This window comes from Vairimorpha necatrix, chromosome 9 (assembly GCF_036630325.1).
Source record: "Vairimorpha necatrix chromosome 9, complete sequence".
In the NCBI taxonomy this organism is placed as follows: Eukaryota; Fungi; Microsporidia; family Nosematidae; genus Vairimorpha; species Vairimorpha necatrix.
Genome location: NC_088824.1, coordinates 155979 through 182529, shown reverse-complemented (window position 1 = coordinate 182529; position 26551 = coordinate 155979). Strand labels below are relative to the sequence as shown.

Below are 26551 nucleotides of genomic sequence, written 5' to 3'. Positions count from 1 at the left end.
AAATTTTGTTTAAATATTCTTACATATAACTAGTATTAAATCATTTTTATTATTCTAATATAATGGTGTTTTTTTTTGTAAAAAGGTTAAAATTATAATTTTATCTCTAATTTTCGCTTATTTAAAATATATCATGCTACGAAATAAAGGTTAATAATTATTTTGTTTTGATGTTTAAAAAAAATTCAATATAATTGTGATTTTGATTTAGTTGATGAATAGTTATTTTTTGTGCTAAATTCTGGATTTATGTATCTAATTAACTACAAATCAAAAATCAAAGAATGTAAAAGTAATGTGCATTCTCGATTAAGATAATTTTTGTGGTGCTGTAGCAATGGTCATTGAGAAAAACTGATAAAAATATTGTAAAATGCTTTAACATATGTAGTAATTAAAGTAAAAAACGAATTATAATCATTTTTATGGAACGACACGTATTATTTACGAAGATCTTAACATTACCATAAACAAAATTTTTAGATTACAGAATGGTTGAAATTATAAATCCTAACACTAAATAATATATGATCTAAAAAAAATTACAGTACAAAAAATCTATTATTAATCATTTTTGGAAGTTATTGTCGTCATATCAACAGATATTTAATTGTATTGTATTTTTTAAAACTTTAAAATTTTATTTCCCATCATAGTATAACAATTAATGCTAGTATTCTCAATTTAGCAGTTTAATTTATAAGTTGACATATTTTAATTAATATCTCTTCTGAATAATCAAAAATAGTATGTTTATAATGTTGATTTTGGCCCTCATGTTTTTGAAAACATTAATATATTTTCCTTTTGAATATTGCAAATTATTTTTCTTTGTAAAACATAGAGAGAATAATATTTGTGAAGTTTTCATTGGTGTTTCCAATACAGCTGACAAATTATCTGACTATAGATTTTTTCTTTCTAGGAATATTGATTTTTTATTTATATCAAAAACACATTTTGAAGATATCAAAAGGTACTTCACAATGACTATCAAAAATGGTCGTCTTTTACAAAAAGTAAATATCGAAGATCATGAAAAAATTAGAGATTTGGCATCTGAGATTACAAACAAGAAACTATACAAAAATCTTATTGCTTGTGCTAAATATTATAAATTCACGTTTGATATGCAAGTATACAAAAATTTCTGTTTTGAAATAATTTCTTTTAAAAAAAAGACACAGGTACTTTCATGGGAACATTCGCAATCTATTTGTTTAGATCGTGAAGATTTATATGGTATTCTAGATTTAATAAGTAAAAAGAGCTTGGATATGAATAAAGACAATTTTGATAAATTATGCGATATTCTTGATCAATTTACTTGTTTAGGTACTTCTAGTAATTTATCAAAATTTGAAAACCATGGTCTAAAAGAAAGTATTCTAATAATGGATTGTTTAAATAATACTGTTAGAAAAACTGATACAGAAGATAATGAAGCAACTGCAACTACAAAATGTGATGTCCCTGATATTAATATAGAAGAAGAAAACAATACTGAACTTAAAAATAAAAACGAAAGATTTAATCGAAATATAGATAAGAAAAATATGAATAAAAACACCGATGACTTCTTCGACAATAAATCTTCATCGGATAGCGAAGACGATGACAATAATAAGAAATTGCCTTTTGAAAGTTTTGATTATATTTTTTGTAGTGCAACGTTTTTATCATTAGGATTGTTCATATGGAATAGCTTTAAAGATAGTTATAAAAAAATTAAGATTTTAAAATCATAAATATAACATATAAACTTTAAATTTAACTTAATTTTTCGTGAATTTTGCATTAACTATTTAAATATAATTATTTAAATTTAAAAATCATATGGATTCGGGTTTTTGTCGGATATAAAATCGACTAATAAATTACATATCGTAATCTCTTACATATATTCACTGTTCATTGTTAAATTGCTTTTGTATAATCTTTTTGAGATATAATCTTAGGTTTTTTAGGCATTAAAAAAAAATGTAAATTTCTATAATTATTTAAATAAAGAGTCTCTCATTATTTTGTGTGCTTGTGATAATTCCCTTGCCCGAGATATTTCTATTAATTAGAAATTTTTATTTACTAATATGCATACACATAAAAATAAAAATTTTTAAAACAAAAAACTGCTAATTATAATTGATACAAGTTTATTGAGCATAAAAATATGCTTTATTCAAAAAAAAAATAGATCATAATGAATTTTAGATCATCTTAATGCTTTAAATAAAGATAATTTACTTAGAAATTTAAAAAAAATCATACACGTAATTGCAGTGATATATTTTAAATTTTAATAAAGTGTGATGTTGTAAACTAAAGCTAGCTTTTAGAATAAATTTAAGATAAACTTGAACTTTGAAATAGATATTCAAATACATAACTTTGTTTTGCATAATATTATTGTATGTTTAGTAATTATAAGGCGTTGCATAATTGTTTTTAAAAGAAGCAAAAAAGATACGACATAATTTGTTTGTATTCATGTAAAAGAAGAAATTTGTAAAGTATATTGAGTTTTTTAATTAATACCCATAAGGTCGAAGTACCAATTAAGGTGTTTGTTTATTAAATTGTTAACTTACAATTTAGTCCCTTGTTTTGGTTATATATCATATTTAACTAATTTATACCAATACCCTGTATCTTTTAACTTACATCTGATTAAATTATTGTAGTATCTATTTTCAGACGACATGTCTCTATAGTGGAGTCTTAGTGACTAGTTTTTTTCAGTAGCAGTGTCAAATTCTTAATTCAAAATATAGAAAATATGTGTAAATTGAAGACATAAAGAGCATAGATAAGTAATTTTTATAAAAATTATTATTTGGATTTTAAAAATGTCTTATTTACGTATTATAGTATAATTTTAGCAACAAATAAATATTATATTGTCACGATAAAAAATAATTCTTTTTTTACTTGTAAATATCGCAGTCCATACATAAATCGTAATATTTGTATTTAAAATTGAATATTTTTTTGAATTTATATTCTCTTATTATTCTGTTTTTTTGCCAAGGCTTGTCGGAATATATACTACTTTAAATGTAATCAGGGCGCTATTGTTTCATTTTTATAATTTTTTTTCTAAGCAGGTAGTTTTTATAAACTTTTATTGAGAATGTATCCTCTAGATTTTACATATATTAAAGACTAAATATATTGGATGCTCATATTGTATTTATAAATGAACGATAATCGCATATTTTTTTTTTTCAATTCTAATAGCAAATGTTAACGTTATAAATATACACCAATAAATTGTGTCGCTGATTATGAAACCCCCCCCCCCCAATTTAATCGATCCAAGGTAGAAATTTTTTTGTTTTTGAAGAAAAAGAATTAAATCTGATATAATAAACTTTAAAAATACAAGATGAATTGTTTAAATTTTCTCTTTATTTTTTTTATTCTTTTAAATGGTTTTTTATTGTATTACAGAAGCATACATATGGATTTTTAGTAATTTAAGAATTATCAATTGTACTTTTTATGACTTATGATGTTGCCTTTACGTGTTTTTAAACAATCTTTTAAAATTTCGATTACCAAACTTATACATTTCTTTAAATAAAAAAATATTAATCTCACATGCTTGAAATAAGTTTTTTTGTTGATTATTGTTTCTTGAAAATCACTTATCTTTATGATAAAAGAGATTTAAAATTACGAATTTATACTATTAAATTATAGTAAAATTTGTCAAATTAAATGAATATAAAAATTTTACATCGATAGACATGAGGCCTAATATCAGCATTAGAGTAAAAAAAAAGTTGAGACTTCTTACGCAACAATCTAAATCTTAATATTTATATAATAGTGTTTTAAATTAAGATTTATAATAGTAAAAACATATCAAAAAATAATTTTAATATTGCTTATGAGTTATCTTGGGGCTTCATTTCTTCTAATTATATAGAGAGTCAAATATATCTGTAAAGGGGATATTTCCTCCCCCAAATGAACAATATTGCTTTTAATGGCCTACATATTACATCTATGATGTTTGTTTATACACAGGTTTAGATATTTCGAAATATTTGATCTGTACTCGCAGTTTTATGATCTTAAAGTCATACTTTGAGGGTTAGGTAGGCCCTTTACATAACAGAATAATGATAGATCTAATACTTACATGCTTTTGTAAAACCTAAAGCAACGATCCTTGTTTATTTTATTGACAATCTCGATGAATGTCTTTTTTGTTTCAATTATTTCTACAATTTCGAACTAAGAACCCATATTCAATCACTTGTAAGGTATTTAGAGCCGATTTCTTGATATCTATCTTACAAGGATTTAATTGCTCCTATCTGTCAAAAAATTAATTTATATAATTTTTTTTAAGGTGTTACTTTCTTTTTGATCATAATAGCCCGACAACTTTAAATATGAATTACTTTAATTAGAAAGATCTACAAATTAACATTCTTACATTTTAAATGCTCACTTTACTTTTTTAAATAAATTATTTATTAAATTTCTGGGCTTGTTTTTTATATAAGCAACTTTTTAATGATCTTTGGGCTACATTTTGCTCATTTCAGTTTATATTTTTTTTTATATCACTCACAATTTCTTAATTACTTATCATTTGTTATTTTTTTACACTAATGCAGATTTGCTTGGTTTTTTGTATAGTATTTTTTGTACACATATAAAAAACACGACCTGTCTGGATTATACTATAGAAAGTTTACAGTATATATTTCTTTTTGAACAATTCTTCGTAAATTAAACAATGATACTAGCCATTAATTATATAAATTTATAAACATAGATTTTTTTCACGTATGTTTTACTTTAATAATACTGAGAGATTGACTCTTTTATATAATTTATCTTCTTTACAGCAATCTCTTTTTTATCAAATAGACTTATTTTTATGTATCTTTTATCGAATAATTTAATACCAGAGTTTTTTTTTACCATGCTCATTTAGAGTCTATTTTAAATTCAATATCTATAATAATATCATTAGTTCATAGGAATTTTGTTTATTTCGAATTACTGGGTCTATTTTTTAGTAATATTTACAGATTTGTCTTTTGACTTTTTTATAATTAAATTAAAGAGGATATAAACATAGTTAGATAAAATATGATACATCAAAATAAGCTAATATTTATAAGCCAAAAAAAAATATATTACATATCATAAACTTATATATTAGTATAGTTTACTGACTAAGCTTATTTATAATCTCAATGTTGACCTTTTCATAAATTAACATTTACAGTAATGGTAGATTTTAAATGAAATTGGCTCTCGTCGAGAATAAGACATATTTTTAATGTATAAAACATTAGAAATAAGCGTAACACGTGTCAAATATAGCAAAGTCCATTTAAATATTCGACATGTTGTTTTTCTAATATTTTTCATTCTACTACAATATTATACTTTCTAGAGTACAATGCCTTATTTTGTTTATATGCTCATTTCCTCTTTAAAATCTAGAATTCGCTTAGACATTCTCTAATATTTTTTTATCATTCTTGTCTGCTTGACACAGTCAAGCTTTCACATTAAAAAGACTCTTGTCTGTTTATGATAAGCATCAAGACCATGTCTGCTTTTTTTAAATTTCTACGTATGTTATAATATAGGCTCACTTTTTTAAATACTAGTTATTTTATATAAATTTATTAGTTGTTTAATTTTTTCTCTTATTAATTATTTGTATGTCGTCATCATCAGATTTTAATATTTTTTCTGTCATTTTACTTTGAGTCACGTTCTTCTCAACTTTACTTTTTTCAACTTTACTTTTCTCAACTTTACTTTTAGTCACGTTCTTGTCGATCTTACTTTTCTTCACTACATTTGTGTTCTTCTCAACTTTACTTTTCTTTACTATGTTGCCACTCTGAGTATTCTTACTTTTGGTTGTACTTTCTTCTTTTATTTCCTCATGTAGTTCAAATTTCTTTACATTTTGTTTGTGTACCAAATATGACCAAGAGTACCCCATCCCATTTACTTCACTTTTTTCTTCTAAATGTCCTTTCACCACCATTTGTGTCACTATTCTCTCAACTTCTATTCTTTTTAAATGTTTTCCTTTCCCTTGATACTCCGAATCTACTTTTTTACTACCTATTCCTCTATAAATATCTATAATCTGATGTATACTCAATTTATATTTAACTAATTCCCATATTTCTCTAGCTTCTTTCGTATAATCTTTTACTTCCATTTTATTTTTTATCATACAATTATCACAACCTTTTTGACATTTTTTACTATCAAATTTTTCACTAAAATAACTTAAAATTAAACTTCTTCTACAATCAGTTTTATTCTCACAAAATCTTATTACATCTCTTAATTCATCTCTTTGTCTTTGTTTTTGTTTTAAATCTTTATTCATATTTATCATATAATCTAATTTTTTTTTATCACTATAAGTATAATATAAAATACATACACTTTCTTTACCATCTCTTCCTGCTCTACCAGTTTCTTGATAATATCCTTCTAAACTTTTCGGTATACTATAATGTATAACAAATCTTACATCTTTTTTATCTATACCCATACCAAATGCTATAGTAGCTACTATAATTTTAAATTTATTTTCATTCCACATACTTTGTACACTAATTCTTTCTTTTTTTGTTAATCCTGCGTGATAAAAAGCAGTTTTTAAATGTTTATTAAGTTTTTCTGATATCATTTCGCATTCTTTTTTACTTGTACAATAAATTATACCACATTCATTTTTATAATGACTTATTATAAATGTGACTATATCAATTTCCACAGTTTTAGTTTTTAATTTTACAAAATATTTGAGATTTTCTCTATTAAAACTTTGTTTAAATATTTCCGCATTAGTTATTTGTAAATTTGTTAAAATATCTAATTCTACTTTAGGAGTAGCAGTAGCAGTCAGTGCCACTACAGGCACTGACGGATAAATATTTCTAATTTTTTTAATTTCTATATAATCAGGTCTAAAATCGTGACCCCATTGTGATACACAATGTGCTTCATCAATAATAAATCTACTTAATAAATTTTTTTTTTCTAATTCTTTTAATTTTTTTTCTAATATAAAATTAGTACATAAAGATTCAGGAGTTAGATAATAAATTTTTATGATACCTTTAGACATATTTTCCAGTACCATTTTTTTTTCATTATTATTTAATGTTGAGTTAAAAGGTAAAGCTAAAATGTTTTTTTTTAATAAATTAGAAATTTGGTCATGGACTAAAGAAAGAAGAGGACTTATAATTATAGAGATACCAGGAGATATTAAAGAGGGTATTTGGTAACATAGAGATTTCCCACCACCAGTAGGCATAAGGACGAAGACATTTTTATTTTTTAGAATAGAAGAGATAATTTCTTCCTGATTTGGTCTAAATTTTTCTAGTTTAAAAATGTGTCTCAAGTAGTACAATTGTGGAGATGAAGAATTATTATCAATCTGATTTATGTCGTAAGAGTTCATCTCATATTCATTTATATCAGATTCAAAATTTTCATATTCAATATATTCATTATAATTTATATCTTTATTTATTATTTCTATCTCATCTTCTGAATAATTCTCTATAAATTTATCTGCTCTTTCTATTATGTTGTCACTGTCTAGTGACTTTATACACTCTAAGAATTCTATGTCACTATTATTTGATGACTCTTTACTCTGGTAGACCGTGTTTATAAAACTGTCATCATTTTCCAAGTCTCTAGTGTATTTGTTACTTTTCATAAGGGAAGAAAAAGGAGAGAATTTAAATATATTTTATATAACATATTTATATATATAACATTATATTTATATAACATTATATGTATATATAAAACATTATATTTATATTTTATTTATATATAACATATATTTAATTTATACATATTTATATATTTTATTTAGAAATTTGGTATAAAGAAGTCTTTGTAGAATTCGATCTCTTCACTTGATATTAAGTCTAGTTCCATGATCTCCTCATCTTCTACTACATATCCATATTCAATATCTTCTTCTTCAATAATATCTTCTTCTTCAAGATCTTCTTCATTTTCAGTTAGTATGTCTAAGTCCATGATCTCCTCATCTCTGACTTCATACCCGTACTCTATTTCTTTATTATTCCTTGTATTTGTAATTTCCTTAAGACATTTCCTTTTCTTATCCATATAAAATATGGATACAAAATATTATCTCTATAATTAATATTATCTCTATAATATTATACAAAATATTAATTATATCTAAAATATTAAAGATATAATATTATAGATATAATATTTTATGCTGATTTTTTTTTGACCCCATGGAAGATTTTGTTGGCTGTAGAATGAAATTCAAGATAAAAGACAAGGAAGTATTTGGAGTCCTTAAGAATTGGGACAGTATTAGAGAGCATCTAGTGATAATGAGTGAGGATAAGGAGGAGAAAGTTGATATATGTGATGTAAGTGACTTAGAGATATGTGACCTAACAGCAGACGAAGAAATTGAAGAAGATAAGATTGATAAAGAAGAACAAGATAAGATTGATAAAGAAGAAGATAAGATTGATCAAACTAAACACGACCAAATCAAACACGACCAAATAAATCTCGATCAAATAAATCTCGACCAAATAAATCTCAACCATACTAAAGAGTCTTTAAGTTTGGTAACATACTATGAATTACTAAATGACTGCTTTACTGTCTGGGGCCCCACAAGGGAGGAGTTCGTCGCCTCGGCCTCCCTCATGATTTATAAAATCTTAAGGGCCAAGTCTCCCCTCAAGAGTGTCCTCATCAAATTGGGCACTAATTTCCTCCTGAACTGCGTGGGCCTTTCTTTAGGGCGGATTTTACTAGTAAAAGACTACAGTGTAAAATTAGAAGAAGGAAGTGAGAACATAGAGACACAGAAATATAAATATATATACAATAATAATTATATATACAATATAATTAGTACTAAATTCATATGTATTAATTTCAGTGAAGATCATATAAATCATGAATTAGTATTTGGTGTAAATAGTCTCCAGCCTGATTGTGTAAATTTACTACTGGGCTGTGATATAAAAGAATGTAAAGGGAGAGAAGGATATTTAATAGACTGTAATATAAGTAATAAAGCATATGAGAAATATAATATAAAGAACATATTCCATAATGAGACCATAATACATAAGCAAAATTAAACCATACTTGAGTTATATAAAAAATTATACTTTATTTAATTTATTTAATTTAGATACTAAATATTAAATTTACAAACAAAATTTAAATAAACTAATATAAGTCTTATTTAAATATTAAGTCTTATTTAATAAATATATTCAAAATATTACTTAAGTATTTTTAATATGTTTTAGTTTCTTGGATTGCTCCCATGGAAATTGTCTCTTCCCAAAATGCCCATATTTCGCTGTCTCTTTATATCTAGGCTTATAAAGTTCTAAATCTAATACTATATTCCCCAATCTCATATTAAAATTCCCTTTTATTATCTCTAATATCTTCTCATTACTATACTCTGACGTATTATATGTATCTACATACACACTCAGGGGATCAGGTAAGCCTATCGCATAACTCACTTGTACTAGACATCTCTTACACAATCCATTATCTACTAGTGACTTGGCTATCCATCTACAGGCATACGCCCCACTTCTGTCTACTTTAGACCAGTCCTTTCCTGAGAAGGCGCCTCCGCCATGTGCTCCCCATCCGCCGTACGTGTCTACAATAATCTTCCTGCCTGTCAGGCCGGAATCTCCTTCTGGCCCGCCTATAATAAACTTATTACTGGGATTTATATGAATTATAGTACTCTGATCTAACATATTATGAGGTATGACATTATTAATAACTTCTTCTTTTATAAAAGCTCTTAAGAAATCCATATCACAATCTTCTGTGTGCTGTGTACTGATGACTAGAGTGTGTATCCTTTTGGGATTTAATGATCCATCTTGGTTTACTTCGTATTCTACTGTGACTTGTGTCTTACAATCAGGGAGAAGGAAAGAGACTTGATTCTTCCTGAGATATTCTAGTCTTTCTGCAAGTCTATGACTTAAGACTACAGTCAAAGGCATTCTTTCTTGAGTCTCGTCTGTGGCGTAACCGAACATGATCCCCTGATCTCCTGCACCCAAATCGAAGTCTTTTTGATTTATATTATTACTTATATTATTAGTTATATTATTACTTATATTATTGCTTATATTATTACTTATATTATTACTTATATTATTACTTATATTAGTACTTATATGTTCTTGATAAATATCATTTTTATGGTTTTGTGTTATTCCTTGACTTATATCAGGACTCTGTTTCTTTATATTCACTATTATATCACATTTATCTCCATTTATCCCTATCTTCTCACTAGTATACCCAATACTCTTTAAAACTCTTCTCGCTACACTTTCATAATCTACACTACTCTTCGTAGTGATCTCCCCTACTATAACTAGTAAATTACTCTTAATACAACAGTCTACTGCTACACGGCTTAAAGGATCATATTTTAAACATTCATCTAAGATATGATCAGAAATGAGATCGCAGATTTTATCGGGGTGTCCTTCGCCGACAGATTCAGATGTGAAGAGGAAACTTGTCATTTTATTTTGGGGATAAAAAAAAATCAAGAAAAAAAAAAAAATATTTTCAATATTAATTATAAAGTTAATCATAATTTATTACTTATATGAGAAATATTAATATAGAATAATTTATTAGTTTTAATAATGGATTAATATTAAGTGAGTAACATCTAAGATTTATTAAAAATCTAAACTAATATTTATACTATCATATATTAGAAAACAGAAAATTTAAACACTGTTATAAATTCTATACATTAAATATGAGGAATATCACAATAATGTCAAATTGATCACTTTTTAAAAAGTGATTTTTAAACATATTACAAGATTATAGGACTACCCCCCTTAAGGGTAAATGAAATATAAAAATCAAGACTTTTTAAATAATACTCTCAAAGTACTAGTAAGAGAAATAAACACAGAAGAAGATTCTAAATCAGAAATATATGAAATATTACTGATTCTATATCGTAGTCAAGAGAGGATTATCATCACTAAAGAAGAACTAAGTCTCATAAATCTGCACTCATTGAAGTTTGATGATGTGTCTTATTCCCTGTGGAATAAGATCAAAGAAAAGAAGAAATTTATAAAAATCTAAATATAATATTAAATGTAATTAATATTGTTAGTAAAATGTTAATTATAGTACTATATATAATATTAAAATCTAATATATGTAATAAATATAATATTAAAATCTATTATATGTAATAAATCCAATATTGTAATCTAATATATGTAATAAATTAAATATTAAAATCTAATATATGTATAAATATAATATTAAAATCTATATATGTAATAAATATAATATTAAATAACAAATTCACTAGATTAAATTTTTTATATATATGATTATAAAAACTCTTTATTGTTTTTGGTCTCAGGTACAAATAATATCGTAAATATCACCATAAATCCCATCAGGATACTGTACAAATAAAACCCTAAGTCATTATACTTCATATGCACATATTTCATTAATATTAATATAAAATAAGCAGACGCCCAATTAGACATAATTATCAATTTAGTAATAGGAGCCACAAACTCAGGAGGACTCGCCTCATTTGGCACAACCCAGGGCACATTACTCAGTCCCACATTGTATCCAACCAGGAACAAGATCACACCCGTATACTTATATTTCACTAATATGACACTACCTAAGCAACAAATCAAGGCACTAATTAAATAAAGATACTTCCTCCCGTACTTATTAAGAAGAAGAGAACTGAGTATAACAGAAGGTATAGTGATAGAATACACTAATAAAATCTTAATATACTCATTATTGAGTATATTAGGGAGATATATAGAAATATAATCTATACCACTAAAATGTTGAGAAATATGTAAAAGTGTAACTACCAAAATACTCTTAAAAGATCTCTTATTAGTAAAGAGGTTTCTAAGAGAAACCTCTCCATCCTGAGTAGGAATGTCTACCAGAAAGATCTGGAGGAAACACAAAATCATAAGAAATAAACATATAGATATATAAGGAATATAATACATAGAAACAGTATTAAAATAAACAAGAGATTGACCTAATAAAATACCAAGATTAAGATTTATAGGATGTAAACTACACCATAAACCTTTAGAATCTTCTGAAGCCAACTTGAAAATATATTGTGGTACTACGTAACAAGTACACCCACAACCGAGTCCAATAATAATACGAGAAAATAAGATACAATAAACAGAAGGATAAATCAAAATAAAAAGATAACCTATAAGAGTACATAAAGTACTCAAGATAATTAACCTCTTTTCATTTCTGATATTATTGAAAATAAAGAAAAGTAAACCTCCTAGGAAAATATTAGAGACGGCTAAAGAACTTAAAAACTTGTAAGAGAAAATAGAAGAAGAAGAAAAGAGACTGGAAGATTTAGTGTCTATGAAATTAAAAGAAGTGAATGATAAACCGAGAACTAAACTATTTAGAGAACTAAGTAAGATACTGAAAGATGAACTAACATACTTCATAAAATGAGGGCAAATAAAAACATAATGGAAGGAGATTATAAAAGTTTATTGGATAAACAAACAAAATACAGAGATGAGTCATAATATAAACAAGAAATTAAAGTGGATTACATTAATAAAATAAATATAATTTTATTTAAGTTAACTTTAAAAATATATTTATATTTTGATGAAATAGAATTTCAAGAGCTTATTGTATATGTATGAATATGTATACATGTAATTTGAGGATAGAGAAAAATAAATGCACAAAGAGATCGGATACAACTAGTAAGATATTTATATCACATATTTATAAGCTTTTTATGGCAAATGTAGGAGCGTATGCTTTCCCGTTTTGAAAATGGCATGTGAATGTCAAAAATGAAAAACTTAATATAATCACTATTAAGTTGAAGTTTGTTGGATTACTAAGGAAATATGAACTACTTGCAAATATAATGATAAATAAATCTGAAAACTATGTTACATGAATGATGTGCTTGTGTATGTTTAGAATATTATGAAAAACTTTATGTAGGTATAAATCCATGATTGGTTGAAAGTTAATTTTAATCTATAATGTGTGTTTGTGTATGTTGAGAATATTATGAAAAGAACTTATGTGTGTAAAAATCCAAGATTGCTTGAAATGTAAATTGAGCTTGTTATGTTGAAAAAGACTAGAGTCGGAATATCGTTTAAAAACATTAACAAAGATGGAAGAACAAAAGTGACTAGAGCCCACGCGTAAATCTGGGCAGGTCTTAAATAAGGGACGTATTTAAGAAAATGTTGTTTGATTTAGAACCAACTAGCACGAATAATACGATAGGAAATGTGAAATTTTAATCATTTTAGCAATTCTGGATTGGTTTGTACTACGAATATTTAAAACATAAAGAAAACACATTTAATTAATTATTTTAAAGTCCTTCTGTTTATCGCACAAGGCCTAGACTTATTCTATTAGGAGTAAATTGGAGATATTTTGATACACCACATAATATATTGGTATTTATAATTAAAAACATATAAGAGAAATATTACTTTATTTATATTTAATCCTTTTGTAGTTCATATAAATACGTTACTTTAAAGATCTTTTATAAAGTTTTGTGCAAGTGTCTTATTTTTAAAAATATTTGTTTAAAATCTAATTGCATTTGTCTGATACGACTAATATTGAAGATCATTTTCTGTACGTAAAACTAAACTTAAAAAAGAATGCATGTTGATTAGATCGAACTAAATTTGAAAATCAAAATCGATCTTGTTTTTTAAAATGCAGTCACATGTTAAAATAGCTAAATGTATATGTAAATGAACTATACATTGACTGCATATTATTCGATTTTTTTATTTTCAGATGTAATCAAAGTATCATATAACTTTAAATAATACTACACTGTTCTTTTACATTTACGAGAAGTAAAAAAATATTAAACACTAAACTGTACTTATTTATAACAATATTTAGATGAATAGGAGTCTGGGTCAAATGTAAACCAATACTTTCGGAAAATAATATGTAAAGTCATTATCATCGCAAAAAAATGAAACAAATAATGTTGCAATATTAAATCAACTATTTTAAAAAAATTGAAATCTTTTTCACAGTTTAATCATTTTAGGTTTTCAAGAGTTTATCAGAAATGAATTTTTTTATCTCTATGTAAAAACTCGAAAGTAAAAAATTATTACTATTTCAAATGTAGCAATTTTTAAATAAAACAATTTAAATAATTCTAGTATAACATCTAATTTAAATTTTTCTCAATAAACATTATCCTACGATACATAAAATGTGTAAACATTTACACCGGATGTAAATTCAAAAAAAAAACCTTGATCTGTTTTATAGTAATATAGGAATGTATTTAAAAAACTAGTTACATAATAAAACTTAAATACATTCATAATTCATAAAAACAAATGCTTATAAATTTAAAACAAAGAGATATTTGAACAGTATAGGCATAAAAATCATAACACATATTTATTACTAATTTATATTATTTTTTTGATTTATCATTTATATTTTTATAAAGTCTTTGAACATACTTATATCTTTATATTCTAAATTTTTTTTACAAAAAAAAGTTTGACAGCAATCATTAAGTAAACTATATGGGTTGACAAAATTTTAAAAAATTCAAATCGTGTAGTATTAGCCAGGATTTACGACAGATCATTTGAAAAATATTTGAGTATTAGGCTTGGTTTTTATTTGTTTAAAATCGATTCTATTTCTCCAAAATTCATGAATAAGATTTCCTCAACTATTTTTTTCAAAAATTAGTATCAAACAATCTATACAATATAAAGACCTCGGAGGCGAGGTACCACAGTACCCCACATTTGAGGGTGTTTACTTTATTTTTTCGAACCCCCAAAACGAAGTGCAAAATAAAGGAGGAGCAGGAAGGGGACAAAAATTACTAAGCACTTATGATATTAAAAATAACAAATAAATACATGCTTTTATTCAAAATTTAATTTTAAATTTAGTTATAATAATCATTTATTGTGTTGTATCTTTTTTGCCCTTCTTATTTTTTCCATTTTTTTTTAATTGTTGGTTTATTATAAAAGTAGATTTTCTTCAAAAATCTACTTTTATAATAAACCATCAATTAAAATTATAAATATTATTTATTTAAGAAAATTTAAATAAATGTTCAACGATCTATACAGATTGTTAAATCAAAAAATTTAATTTAAAATATGTTAAGTTATTTAGAATTATATAGTTTTATGGTTATATTCTTTTTTTTAATTAAATTTCATATACAAATATATAATTATTTGGTATTTTTACTGTTTAAAGATGCAAGTAATTTGAGTGCTAATGATTGCTTCTCCTTTATTTTGCACTTTGTTTTTGGGGTTCGAAAAATTAAAGTGAACACCTTGGAGGGGGGCGTGTTGGTCCCCAATTCTAATAAATCAGAAGGGTAAAAAATGCTTGTTAATTTATATAAGTGTAAAAACTTTGTTTTAAAATATGATTCTGTACATAAATATATATTTATTTGTTATTTTTAATATCATAAGTGCTTAGTAATTTTTGTCCTCTTCCTGCTCCTCCTTTATTTTGCACTTCGTTTTTGGGGTTCGAAAAAATAAAGTAAACACCCTCAAATGTGGGGTACTGTGGTATCTTTCACCCAAAGACCTCAATATGTAAAAGATTAAATATTACAAAACTCTGTAATATTGATAACATGTAGTTAGCATGTGTAAAATCTAAATGAACAAGCTATCAATATACATGAACACTAGTTTAAATACAAATAATGATTGAAGAAATATTAACTGTGTGAAAGCCCTCTGTTTAGTCATGTAATCGAGCGACTTGGTTATTTACATAGAAATTAATAAAAGCTACTTGTAATTATTTCTAGCGCGATTTATTCATATATTTATTGTTATTTATCTTAAAACTATATTTATCAGTAAGTACAGTACCTTTCTCTAACAGCTTTCCTTTATATTAAATCTTTAAATTAAATATTATTTATGTAATAAATACAAAAAATTTCTTGCTTTCAAATTTACTACCAACCATGCAGCTTCTGTTTTTTATAACTTATTTTGATTGGTGTCATAAAATACCTGTCACGTCTCAAGAAATTTGTGATAGACAATATCTTTGATATCTGACTTTGTGATTTAAAAATGTACCTCACAGTTTTTTTAAGCTTAAAAGTATTAGTAAATTTAAGATATCTCTAAAATTTTTATTTAAATAAAAAAGTTAGGTTTTACCCCATGAAATTTTTTTATTTGATAGGTTTTTGTTTGACTGCACAAAATTTTATCAAAAAATTTATAAACATGTTAAGTACTAAGGAAAATAACAACATTGACTCATATTACTATGTAAGATATGAAAAAACAAAAAATGTTGACAATTCTGAAGGACATCATATTGATATAATAAAGAGTCAACCTAAAAAAATTAATCATTTAACGGCTGAAAATACAGATGAGAATGAAAAAGAATAAATAATTGATTTGAAGTTTTAAATGTATAAATGTTTTATATATTATTTACTAATTAAAAAATTTACTAATAACAATAAATTGCGGTATAGGCAATACAATTTGTTCTGATTTTTTATAATTTTTAATAAATAGAGGTTATGGATGTGATTATCAAAATTTATATTTAATCATTTTTTTCAACATGTCAATAAAGTTTATTAGAGTTTTTGTTTTATGTTTAGATATACAAAATTGTTCATTTTAATTACTTTAAAAGATCGTACGTGTATTCATATATAAAAATTTACATCAACAAGAAATACAATTTTATATTTTTTTAGAGCTGATATTTTGAAATACTCTTTGAGAGTGTCCCATTTAGTTTTTTTTTTTCTATAAAAAATTTTAACAAAAGAACAAATAAAAGACAAAAATTTCCAAGCACTTATGGTTTCAAACTTAACAAAAGAATATATGTTCATTCTCAAAAATATATTCTAAAAAGTATATTACTTTTATTTTATTTAATAGCATTTTTAAACCAATAATTTTAAAATTAGGAAATGTTTTGATTTTATGGATTTAGAATTTTCCAGGATTCTTCTATATAATCAGCATTGTTTTAGAACTTACTGGTCAAAAAAAATTAATAAAGTCTATTCTTCAATATTAAGTGATTGGATAAAGGGACCTTCGTACCGAAATTCACCTTTTTTTGATGTCTTCAAATTTTTATTTTTTCACCCCAAAAAATGAAATTCCAAAAGTTGAGAAAGAAAACAAAAAAAGAAAAAAAGTTTTAAATATTTAATTTTTCATCATAAATTACGTTAAAACAACTTCTTACTGGATGAGTATTATAGTTTTTTATTAACATGTACCTTACTAAATACCAATTAATTAATTTCCTCGTTCTACATCTGTAGAGTATACGCTGTTTTAAACCAGACCATGTTCCTTCGATAGTATTAGTATATATTCCTGTCTCGGGATCTTTGAAATATTTAGAGTGGTGACTATAACCTTCATTTTGAATGCCCGTATATCCCTTCCAACAAGCAGAATATAATTTGCTACCTTCTTTTACACTAAATTATCTGAGAAATTTTAACGTACTTTTAGTACGATCACTAACTTAAAATAATATGACTCTTTTTTACCATCTCTTTCAACTACTCCAAAGAGCCAACTCCTCCTACTGGATGTCCACGATTATATTTATTCTTTCCAATTTTTGACTCATCCATTTCAACTGTTTCACCAGGATTTCCAATATATTCAACGTTTTGGTAGAATTTTTTAACTAGTACTTCACTAGTTTTTTTTCAATATTCTCCATATAACTTTTTTATCAATTCTGGTTACGTATGAAATAGTATCCACACTACATTTTGATAACCAGAGGTCAATAACCTCGACAAATTTTACTTTAGAAATTTTTACATGACTAAATATTGTACCTTTCCAAACATTAATATGTTTTTTATATAGTGGACATATTTTATTTGTACATTTCATATATTCATACTTATTTTTTGTGTATGATGTAAGCTCTTCATTGCATATTTTACAACCGCTAAGTTGTAAGATTTTTATTTGTTGTATTATTTTCTCTTCAATCTCTCTTTTCCTCAACTTTTGGAATTTCATTTTTTGGGGTGAAAAAATAAAAATTTGAAGACATCAAAAAAAGGTGTGTTCGGTCCGATCAACCCAATTTTTTTTCAAATTTATAAAATAAAGAGAAAAAAAGGAGGAGCAAATAGCAGACGAAAAATTCAAACCATTCAGATTATAAATACATATAATAATTTTAAAGTAATTTAAAATAACAATTAATAACATCATATTTAATTTAAACTGTCAGGCGACGAACTTACGCTGACAATAAGAATCCCCAAATGGGAGTAATTCTTAATAAATATACATATGAAGGACGATGTAAGTGACAGGTAATTAATTAATGTTATATATTTTGATAATTTTTACCCCGATTATGATAAATAAATACATGGGGGCGATACCAAATCGAGAGTCAACAAGTGATGGCTGTGGTCAAGAGGCCAGAATAATGTTACAAGAAATTAAAAGAATAGTTTATAAGCTAGAGTTGGATGGAGTAGATGAGTCTCTATGGAAGGCAAGAATTTATGAAATGGGTTCGGAAGAAGTAAAGAACTTTATGGTAGAAAGAATTAAAAAAGAAGATAGTTGGTCCTTAATTATTGAAGAAATGGAAAAGAAGGTTAGAAAGGACGAATTAAAAAAGAAGGAAGAAGAAGACAAAAGTAAGATGATGGAAATAATTGCAGAGTCGGTTAGAGGAACAGTTCGAGAGGAGCTGGCAAATAGAGGAGCATTAGGAAAAATAAGGGAAGAAACTACGAGAGTAAGAAGTAGAGATTGTTTTTACTGTGGTAGATTTGGGCACATGGCAAGAGATTGCTTCGTAAGGAAGAGGAAAGAAGAAGATAATAAAAATAAACATTTTAACAAGTATTTAATTGTTCATGAAGAGAGTGGATCTACAAGCACAGAACTTAGCGCACAAGAATATAGGAAATGCGGAGAAGCAAAACGTAAACAAAATTCAAAAAGAAGAGGAATGAGAGAGGATAGAATAGAAGAGGGCCTTGTCATTGAAGATATAAAAGCGAAGTTTAGAGAAATTTTTGACTTGCAGCAGGAAGAGATCGTACACTGTAAGATAGAGAAATGTAAAATTGAGACGCCACCAGGGAAAAAAGTAGTTAAAAGAGGACAAACTATCCCACAGGCGTTGATGGAAAAAACTGAAAAATATATAAAAAGTTTGGAAGAAAGAAAGATTATAAGAAGATCAACATCCGAGTGGAGGAACCCAATTAGAGCTATAGTAAAACCTAACGGAGGAGTAAGGCTTGTAAGTAATCTAATGAGTTTAAATGACTTAGTTGAAAAAGATCCGTATGAGTTGTCAAATATTAGGGACATCGTTAGAGCCACACAGGGGTCTAAATGGTTTACCGTTATAGATCTGAAGGAAGGCTTTTACCACGTAGAGATTGAAGAAGAGGATAAGCACAAAACGGCCTTTGAATTTAACAGAAAGGTATATGAATGGAACAGTATGGTAATGGGATATAAAAATTCAACGCAGATTTTACAACGAATAATGAACCAAATATTTAAAGATTTACAAGGAGAAGGAGTGGAGGTATATATGGACGACATCGTTATACACGCTAGAACTAAAAGAAGGCATGACAAGCTAGTTATAGAAGCATTGGAAAGATTAAAAAGACATAAAATGAGATTGAATATTGAGAAGATACAGTTTAGCCAACAGTTAGTTAAGCTCTTAGGAGTCAAATTGAATGGTACAGATATTGAAGCGAATGAAATAAAGAAGAACGAGGCGTTGGAATTCCCGCAGCTGACAAGTGTAAGTGAAACACGAAGATTCCTAGGAATGACAGGATGGTTTAGGAACTTTATAAAGAATTACGCGGAATTAACTATTCATCTGACAGATAGCTTGAGAGGTAAAGATAAGAAGTGGGAATGGACGGTTGAAATGAATAGAGAGTTTTTAGAGCTGAAAGAAGTTTTGAGAGCGATGGGGAAACTTAGATTGCCTGATTATAGGAAGGAATTTATATTGAGAACGGACGCGAGCAATGTAGGGATAGGAGCCGTGTTACTTCAGAAGAACGATAAAGATGAATGGGTAGCAATCCAATGGAGTTCAAAAAAGTTAACACCTACAGAGACCAGATATACTATATCGGAGAAAGAAATGTACGCGGTATTTTGGGGGATAAAAAGATTTGAATACGAGTTGCGCGGTAGGAAGTTTAAAATCGAGACGGACCATAAAGCCTTGGTTGAGATTAGAAATAAACCGTGTTTTAATAACAATAGAATAAATAGATGGATTGAAAAGATCCAGGAATTTGACTTCACCATAGAATATAAGAAACAAGAAGAAATGGTGGTGGCTGACGCGTTAAGCAGGATACATATGGAAGACGATGAAAAGAAAAAGAAAATCAGAGAAAGGACCGCCAAGCAGATAGAGGGTAAATGGAAAGCGCACGTCGATGACGCAGAAGGAAAAAAATATTGGAGATTTGATTCAGGACGGAAAGTCGAAATACCACCAGAAGAGTCAAGGGAAAGTTTGATGCAGGAATACCACGAAAAAGTTGGACATAGATGTATGACAAGTGTATATTACGCGATGCGGGAAAGATTTTATTGGCCCGGAATAAAGAAGGACATAAATGAGACAATTCGAAAGTGTGTACAATGTCAAATATATAATAGAAAAAGACTCGGTGGATGTGAGTTTGTAGATACTACACGTTATTTAGAAAAGGTTGCTTTGGATCTCATTGATTTTAGAGACGCAGGTAAATACGTATTGGTTGCGATAGATTATTACACTCGAAGAGTATGGGGCACGGTAATGGAGAACAAGACTGGAAAGAATGTGACAGAATTTTTAAGTAAGTTGTGTGAACAAGGAAAAAAGCCCGAAGAGATTATAACGGATAATGGGCGAGAATTTATCAATGAGGGGTTTAGAGGGTTGTGTAACAGACTAGAAATTAAACATAGGAAAGTAAGTGTCGAATCACACAGGAGTAATGGCAGAGTCGAGAGGGTTATAGGTACGCTGCGAGAGAGCATTCTGAAGACTAAAGAAGGTACATTTGCAGAGAAGGTCATGGGAAGCATTGAAAAATATAATATGAGTTACCACACGGCACTAAAATGTACACCAATAGAAGCGACAGAGGATAAAACTGGACATGTAATGATTGAAAATAGCCCACAGGGGAAATATGGAAAACTGTTTAACAGGGGGAAACGGGAAAAATTTAAAGTAGGTGAGTACGTGAGAGTAGCTAAGAAGGAAAACTTGAAAGGTGCGGATAAATATTCGAAAGGTAGGTTTTTAGAGAGTGGGAAAATTATAGAGAGATGTGGCAATGATTCTTATATAGTTAAGTTAGTAAATGGAAGATATGTAAAGAAAAGGCACTATGATCTAAAAAGTCTGCTTGGGTTAAGGATAAAGTGAGACTAACCGTCTTGGAGGGGGGATGTTATATATTTTGATAATTTTTACCCCGATTATGATAAATAAATACAATTAATATTAAATGAGCATTTTGAGGTTTACTTTTATTTTAGCAATTTCCTCTTTTCGGAATAAACCGTCAAAATGGTCTATTCCAAATATTTCCTATTTATTTTCCAGCCTTTACTTTTCATCATGAGTTCAGGACACAATCCAAATAAATCTGTTATTGATACTCAGTCTTCTATTTCAGATCAGACCTCGTGTCTGATCACATAAACTATTCAATAAATTTCTATAGAGGCTTGTTGATGTTTCTTTTAAATGCAAAAATTTTAAAAACAATTCATAGCTTATATTGTTTAATTTAAATATCTCATTTTTAAGGCAGAACAAGTTTCTTTGAATGTATTTGCAGTACTTCATTCATTGGATTTACAAAACCGATTATATGATTGACCGTGCAGTAATCATAAATTCGTATTTTTAATAAACTTGCGCTTCGCCTCAACAATCTGTATAGTTATGATTCCAGGCAGTACAAAAGTCTTTATAAGAAACACCTATAGTATGGCTTTAATTTTTACTTAAATATGACTATACCTCTTTATTTTATACTTTAGCCCAGTAAGGCTCAGACCCCGTCAACTTTCTACCCTTTGTTATATTTCAATTTTGAGTTTGATTTCATCAAACTTTACAATAATACCCCTCTCAATCTTCTTTTTGTCAATAACAGTTTCGCTACGAATGTGATATTCGTATTAATTGTTTTTTTACATATAAATAAAATATTATACGAAGTTTTAGTAGTTGTATATAAAAAAATAAAGAAATCCTCTGATATATTTTAAATTGTAAAAATTTTGGGTACATGACCGTTTGGAACCCGCATTGGGAAAATGAACCCGCTTTGAAAATTTCAAAAAAAAGGGCTAAATATAAAAATTATAAAAAATGAGACTTAACGATTTATTTTGAATAATGAAAGAAGTCGATTAATTCTTTGGTTTTTTATGCTATTTGCTAAGACCATAGAAACTGTTAAAAGATACTCATAGTGCTCATCCTGGTTTATTCCATGTCTAGACCGAATATCTCTCTTCAAAGAAACCAAAATCCTATAATTTGTTGAGTATGTGCTTCGAGATCGTTAGGATTTACGAAATTGATAGAGTGATTCACAGTCCTCTGCTCCATTCCTGTGATTTGTCTAAATGCACCACCATATGCTCTCCATTGATCAGTGATCACAATAGAACCAGGCAATACATTATCTTGTATTACCTCAAGAAGAGTAGCAGTATTTCTACTAGCTAAAGGACTAGAAAGGCCTTTTAGATCCTCTTTCAACTCCTCCTACATACCACTGACCTGTGGTATGATTACCACGATTATATTTGGCACGAAAGAATAGACTCTCGTCGATCTCCACTACTTTAGGAATGCCGAACTCATCACGACCTCCTAACCCTGACTATTAGTGGTCACTTCCTCGATTATGCGATCTCAACAGAACAAACCATATGTATTTACGGGTTTTCTGTCTAGATCAAGATCATTTACTATATCGAGGAAGGAAACTCTTTTGGTATACTTATATATCAATCTTATAATTTTATAAAAACTTAATTTGGTATTTTCAAAAATAGAGTCCTTTCTCACAGATTTAGAGGCCGCACAAGGTTTTGTACAATTCCAAACATATTTGTCCAATAGTCTTATTCTTCTAATCAATTTCATTGGCCTTTCGGAGCTGCATACAGTACAAAAAAGTTGTTTTTTATTAATGAACTGCGTGCCAGTAAGATACACGCTGTCTCAGCATCATAAAATGTTTCCAAAATAAAATTTTCATTTATTTCCATGTTTAAAAACATTTCATCACTAAAAAGCTCATCTTCTTTAACAAAATTTGTTTTTGTCAATCTTGCCATTTTTTGAAATGGGATCGTTTAAATTTTCAAAGCGGGTTCATTTTTCCAAAGCGGGTTCCAAACGGTCATGTACCAAATTTTGGGTTAAAAGGCTTTTTGATTGTCATAACGATTTTTTATACTATTCTCGTCAAACATTTGAGGTAATTTGGGGCTTTTTACTTATTTTTTATGTCCAGTTTAAGGGATATTTTGTGGGTTTATTTTAATTTCTTTTATAGTATTTATTATTTTTCGACTTTTTAATAGTTTTCATATTTTTAAAATGGCTTGCATGATAAAACTTAAATAAAATAAAAATTGTCAGAATTTTAATCATCTATTTTAACTAATGATTAGACTAAGCAATTTGTAATTTAAAACTGTCATTTTTTCTTAATTAAACATTTTTTGACATCAAAAATTAAACAGTATTTTGTCTCCTATTTGCTTCTTCTTTGTGCACTTTTTTTATATTTTCCAAAAAAATCGTGTATACTTAAATGCGGTGAGGGGGGAGGTGTAAGTATTCTTTCTTCTCAACTAGAAAATAAAAAAGATCATTTATAAAAAAATACATAAAAAGTCCTTTTTTTTTTTTATTGCTTTAGAATCGAAAATTATTCCTCTATAGTTATTTTGAAAATAGTTTTCCTCGATCCAACTTTTTTAAAAATTAGTGACAAGCAATCTAAACAGTGTTATTAATTTTTTGTGCCTGATTTTTTATATTAAAAGACTTTAAAACAGAAATAATTTGTAATTTGCACAGATTGCAAAGCAAAATGAATAATTTGAACAAACTAGAAATAATAAAATCTAGGTATAAATTTTTATATATTGTTTATTTTTTGTATATAATCTAAATAAAGCCCTCTGTTTGTGTAATGTACTCAAAGACCTAGGCCTTTTATTACTGTTCTCATAGCTTCAAATATAAAATTTTTTATTGTTTGTTTTATATATGTTAAAGGTTTCTCAACAATCATATTTACAACGTACGTATAGAAACATTCTTTACGTACTTTATTTTTTACTTTAATTTTGATTAAAAATTAATTCTACAATAAATTAAAAAATTTATCTATTTCTGAATGTAGTACCAACCATGAAACTTCTGTTTGTATGTAGTATTTATCTTGACACTGTCGAAAAACGCTTGACACGTCTCAAGAAATTTGTGTTGATGATATCTGTGACATAGACATGTAAATCACAGTTTCTTCTGTGTTTAAGAGCTATAATAACTAAAGAAAACCTATATATTTTTTATTTTTATTTAAAAAAATATATTTTTACCCTATGAAATTTTTTTATTATGTATGTTTTTGTTTGACTGCGCAAAATATATTCAGAAAACTCGAAAATTATATATGCACCAAGGAAAATAACGATGATGACATATTTTACTATGTAAGAAATACAACTCCAAAAAATGCTAACAATTCCGAAGAACATCAAATTAATATAGTAGAGATTCACGTTAAAATCATTAATCATGAAACAGCTGAATATACCAGCGAGAAAGAAACAAAATAAATAATTGGTTTTTGTCTGTGAATTTAAAAAGTATATTTTTTTATTTCAAACCTTATTACAAAGAGTAATTTACACATCAAATTGCGGTATAGGCAACACAAAACATTTTTTGATTTTATAAATTTTTATATAAAATTGATGTTATGTGTGTAATTGTCAAATTTATATTTAGTCATTTTTTACCATGTTAAAAAACTTATTAGAGTTATTGTTTTTAGTTAGATATACAAAATTGGTTAATATTAAATACTTTTTTTTTATAACATAAACTCATAGATAAAATTTTACATCAGCATATTTTTTTAGGAAATACGAAATTTCAAGCATTTTTTTAGATGTTACATCCAAAATAATTACTCTTCAAGAAGTGTCCACCATATTTTCTAATTTTGAAAATGAATTTAAAAAAAATCCAAATGAAAGACAAAAATTATCGAGCTCATATGGTATTAAATATACCAAAAAAATATATATTCATATACAAAAATATACTTAAAGATTACAGCACTTTAATTTTGATTTTAAGCATTTTTAAATCAAAAATTTTAAAATACAAAAATTGTTTGTTTTATATGTATTTGAAATTAACCATGATTCTTTTATAATAAAAACATTAGAAAAAAAGAATTCCCGCTGTTGAAGAAGTACGATTTTTATTGAATCCTTAAAATGAAGTGGAAAAAAAGAGGAGAAAGCAGTAAACAAAAAAAATACTGATCACTTTTATATTTATAAAACTTACCAAACACAAATGACTTTAAATGAATATTAGCTACCGTATATTTAATTTAAACTATTTTTCAATGACATATCTATTGGGGGGGGATTGTTATTGTTTCTTCTAAATGGAAACATGTTAAAAAGCAATCCATACCTTTTCTGATCGGGTGTTTAATTGCTATCATTCTATTAACTGCAGACCAAGTTCCCTAGATTGTTTTTGTATGTCTTTATTAATTGGATTCACAACCCCGATTATATGTTGACTGTATGGTGATCATAGATTCCTATTTTTAATAAAAAAATTATCCTTTTCAGCAATATACATAGATTATATTTCACAAGGTACATACTCTTTATTAGAAAGTTTCAAATGAAGGCTTACATTTTTATACTTTACGTAAGATTATACCCCTTTCTTTTGTCCTTTTGGCTATTCCAAGTTCTAGACCCCATTTATTTTATCCCTTTTTGTTTCTTTTAAAATTTAGATTCTTAAATCTCTACAATATGCTCGGCCCTTCAATCTTCTTATTGCAACTAACATTTTTACTAACAAAACATATAATAGTATTAATTCTTTTTTTTACTTATAGATAAAATATTTTTCATAGTTTTAGAAGTTGTATTATCAATAAATAAAAAATGCTCTGACATATTAATCATAGTAATTTTGCGTTGAAAAGGCCTTTTGTTTGCCAACCCCGTTTATTTTCTAATTATTCTCGTCAAACATTTAAGTTTAT

The 26551-nt window shown here is 26.8% G+C and overlaps 9 protein-coding genes across 9 annotated transcripts; 5 read left to right on the top strand and 4 right to left on the bottom strand.

Annotated features, from left to right (window-relative positions):
• Window positions 1-776: 776 nt before the first annotated feature.
• On the top strand, window positions 777-1748 carry VNE69_09040 (putative SP-containing membrane protein; the record flags this gene model as incomplete). Its single annotated transcript, XM_065474558.1, has 1 exon — window positions 777-1748. The coding sequence occupies one exon, from the start codon at window positions 777-779 to the stop codon at window positions 1746-1748; it is 972 nt and encodes a 323-aa protein (XP_065330630.1).
• Window positions 1749-5668: 3920 nt separating this feature from the next.
• On the bottom strand, window positions 5669-7738 carry VNE69_09039 (Bloom syndrome protein (BLM); the record flags this gene model as incomplete). Its single annotated transcript, XM_065474557.1, has 1 exon — window positions 5669-7738. The coding sequence occupies one exon, from the start codon at window positions 7736-7738 to the stop codon at window positions 5669-5671; it is 2070 nt and encodes a 689-aa protein (XP_065330629.1).
• Window positions 7739-7896: 158 nt separating this feature from the next.
• Window positions 7897-8163, bottom strand: VNE69_09038 (uncharacterized protein; the record flags this gene model as incomplete). The annotated part of the gene is made up of 1 exon (XM_065474556.1): window positions 7897-8163. The coding sequence occupies one exon, from the start codon at window positions 8161-8163 to the stop codon at window positions 7897-7899; it is 267 nt and encodes an 88-aa protein (XP_065330628.1).
• A 137-nt stretch (window positions 8164-8300) lies between these two features.
• On the top strand, window positions 8301-9173 carry VNE69_09037 (enhancer of mRNA-decapping protein 3; the record flags this gene model as incomplete). The annotated part of the gene is made up of 1 exon (XM_065474555.1): window positions 8301-9173. The coding sequence occupies one exon, from the start codon at window positions 8301-8303 to the stop codon at window positions 9171-9173; it is 873 nt and encodes a 290-aa protein (XP_065330627.1).
• Window positions 9174-9323: 150 nt separating this feature from the next.
• VNE69_09036 (S-adenosylmethionine synthase) lies at window positions 9324-10610 on the bottom strand (the record flags this gene model as incomplete). Its single annotated transcript, XM_065474554.1, has 1 exon — window positions 9324-10610. The coding sequence occupies one exon, from the start codon at window positions 10608-10610 to the stop codon at window positions 9324-9326; it is 1287 nt and encodes a 428-aa protein (XP_065330626.1).
• A 340-nt stretch (window positions 10611-10950) lies between these two features.
• VNE69_09035 (uncharacterized protein) lies at window positions 10951-11196 on the top strand (the record flags this gene model as incomplete). Its single annotated transcript, XM_065474553.1, has 1 exon — window positions 10951-11196. The coding sequence occupies one exon, from the start codon at window positions 10951-10953 to the stop codon at window positions 11194-11196; it is 246 nt and encodes an 81-aa protein (XP_065330625.1).
• Window positions 11197-11453: 257 nt separating this feature from the next.
• VNE69_09034 (solute carrier family 2) lies at window positions 11454-12593 on the bottom strand (the record flags this gene model as incomplete). Its single annotated transcript, XM_065474552.1, has 1 exon — window positions 11454-12593. The coding sequence occupies one exon, from the start codon at window positions 12591-12593 to the stop codon at window positions 11454-11456; it is 1140 nt and encodes a 379-aa protein (XP_065330624.1).
• Window positions 12594-16346: 3753 nt separating this feature from the next.
• Window positions 16347-16583, top strand: VNE69_09033 (uncharacterized protein; the record flags this gene model as incomplete). The annotated part of the gene is made up of 1 exon (XM_065474551.1): window positions 16347-16583. One exon carries the CDS (start codon window positions 16347-16349, stop codon window positions 16581-16583), a length of 237 nt encoding a protein of 78 aa, XP_065330623.1.
• An 8265-nt stretch (window positions 16584-24848) lies between these two features.
• VNE69_09032 (putative SP-containing protein) lies at window positions 24849-25085 on the top strand (the record flags this gene model as incomplete). The annotated part of the gene is made up of 1 exon (XM_065474550.1): window positions 24849-25085. The coding sequence occupies one exon, from the start codon at window positions 24849-24851 to the stop codon at window positions 25083-25085; it is 237 nt and encodes a 78-aa protein (XP_065330622.1).
• Window positions 25086-26551: the final 1466 nt, after the last annotated feature.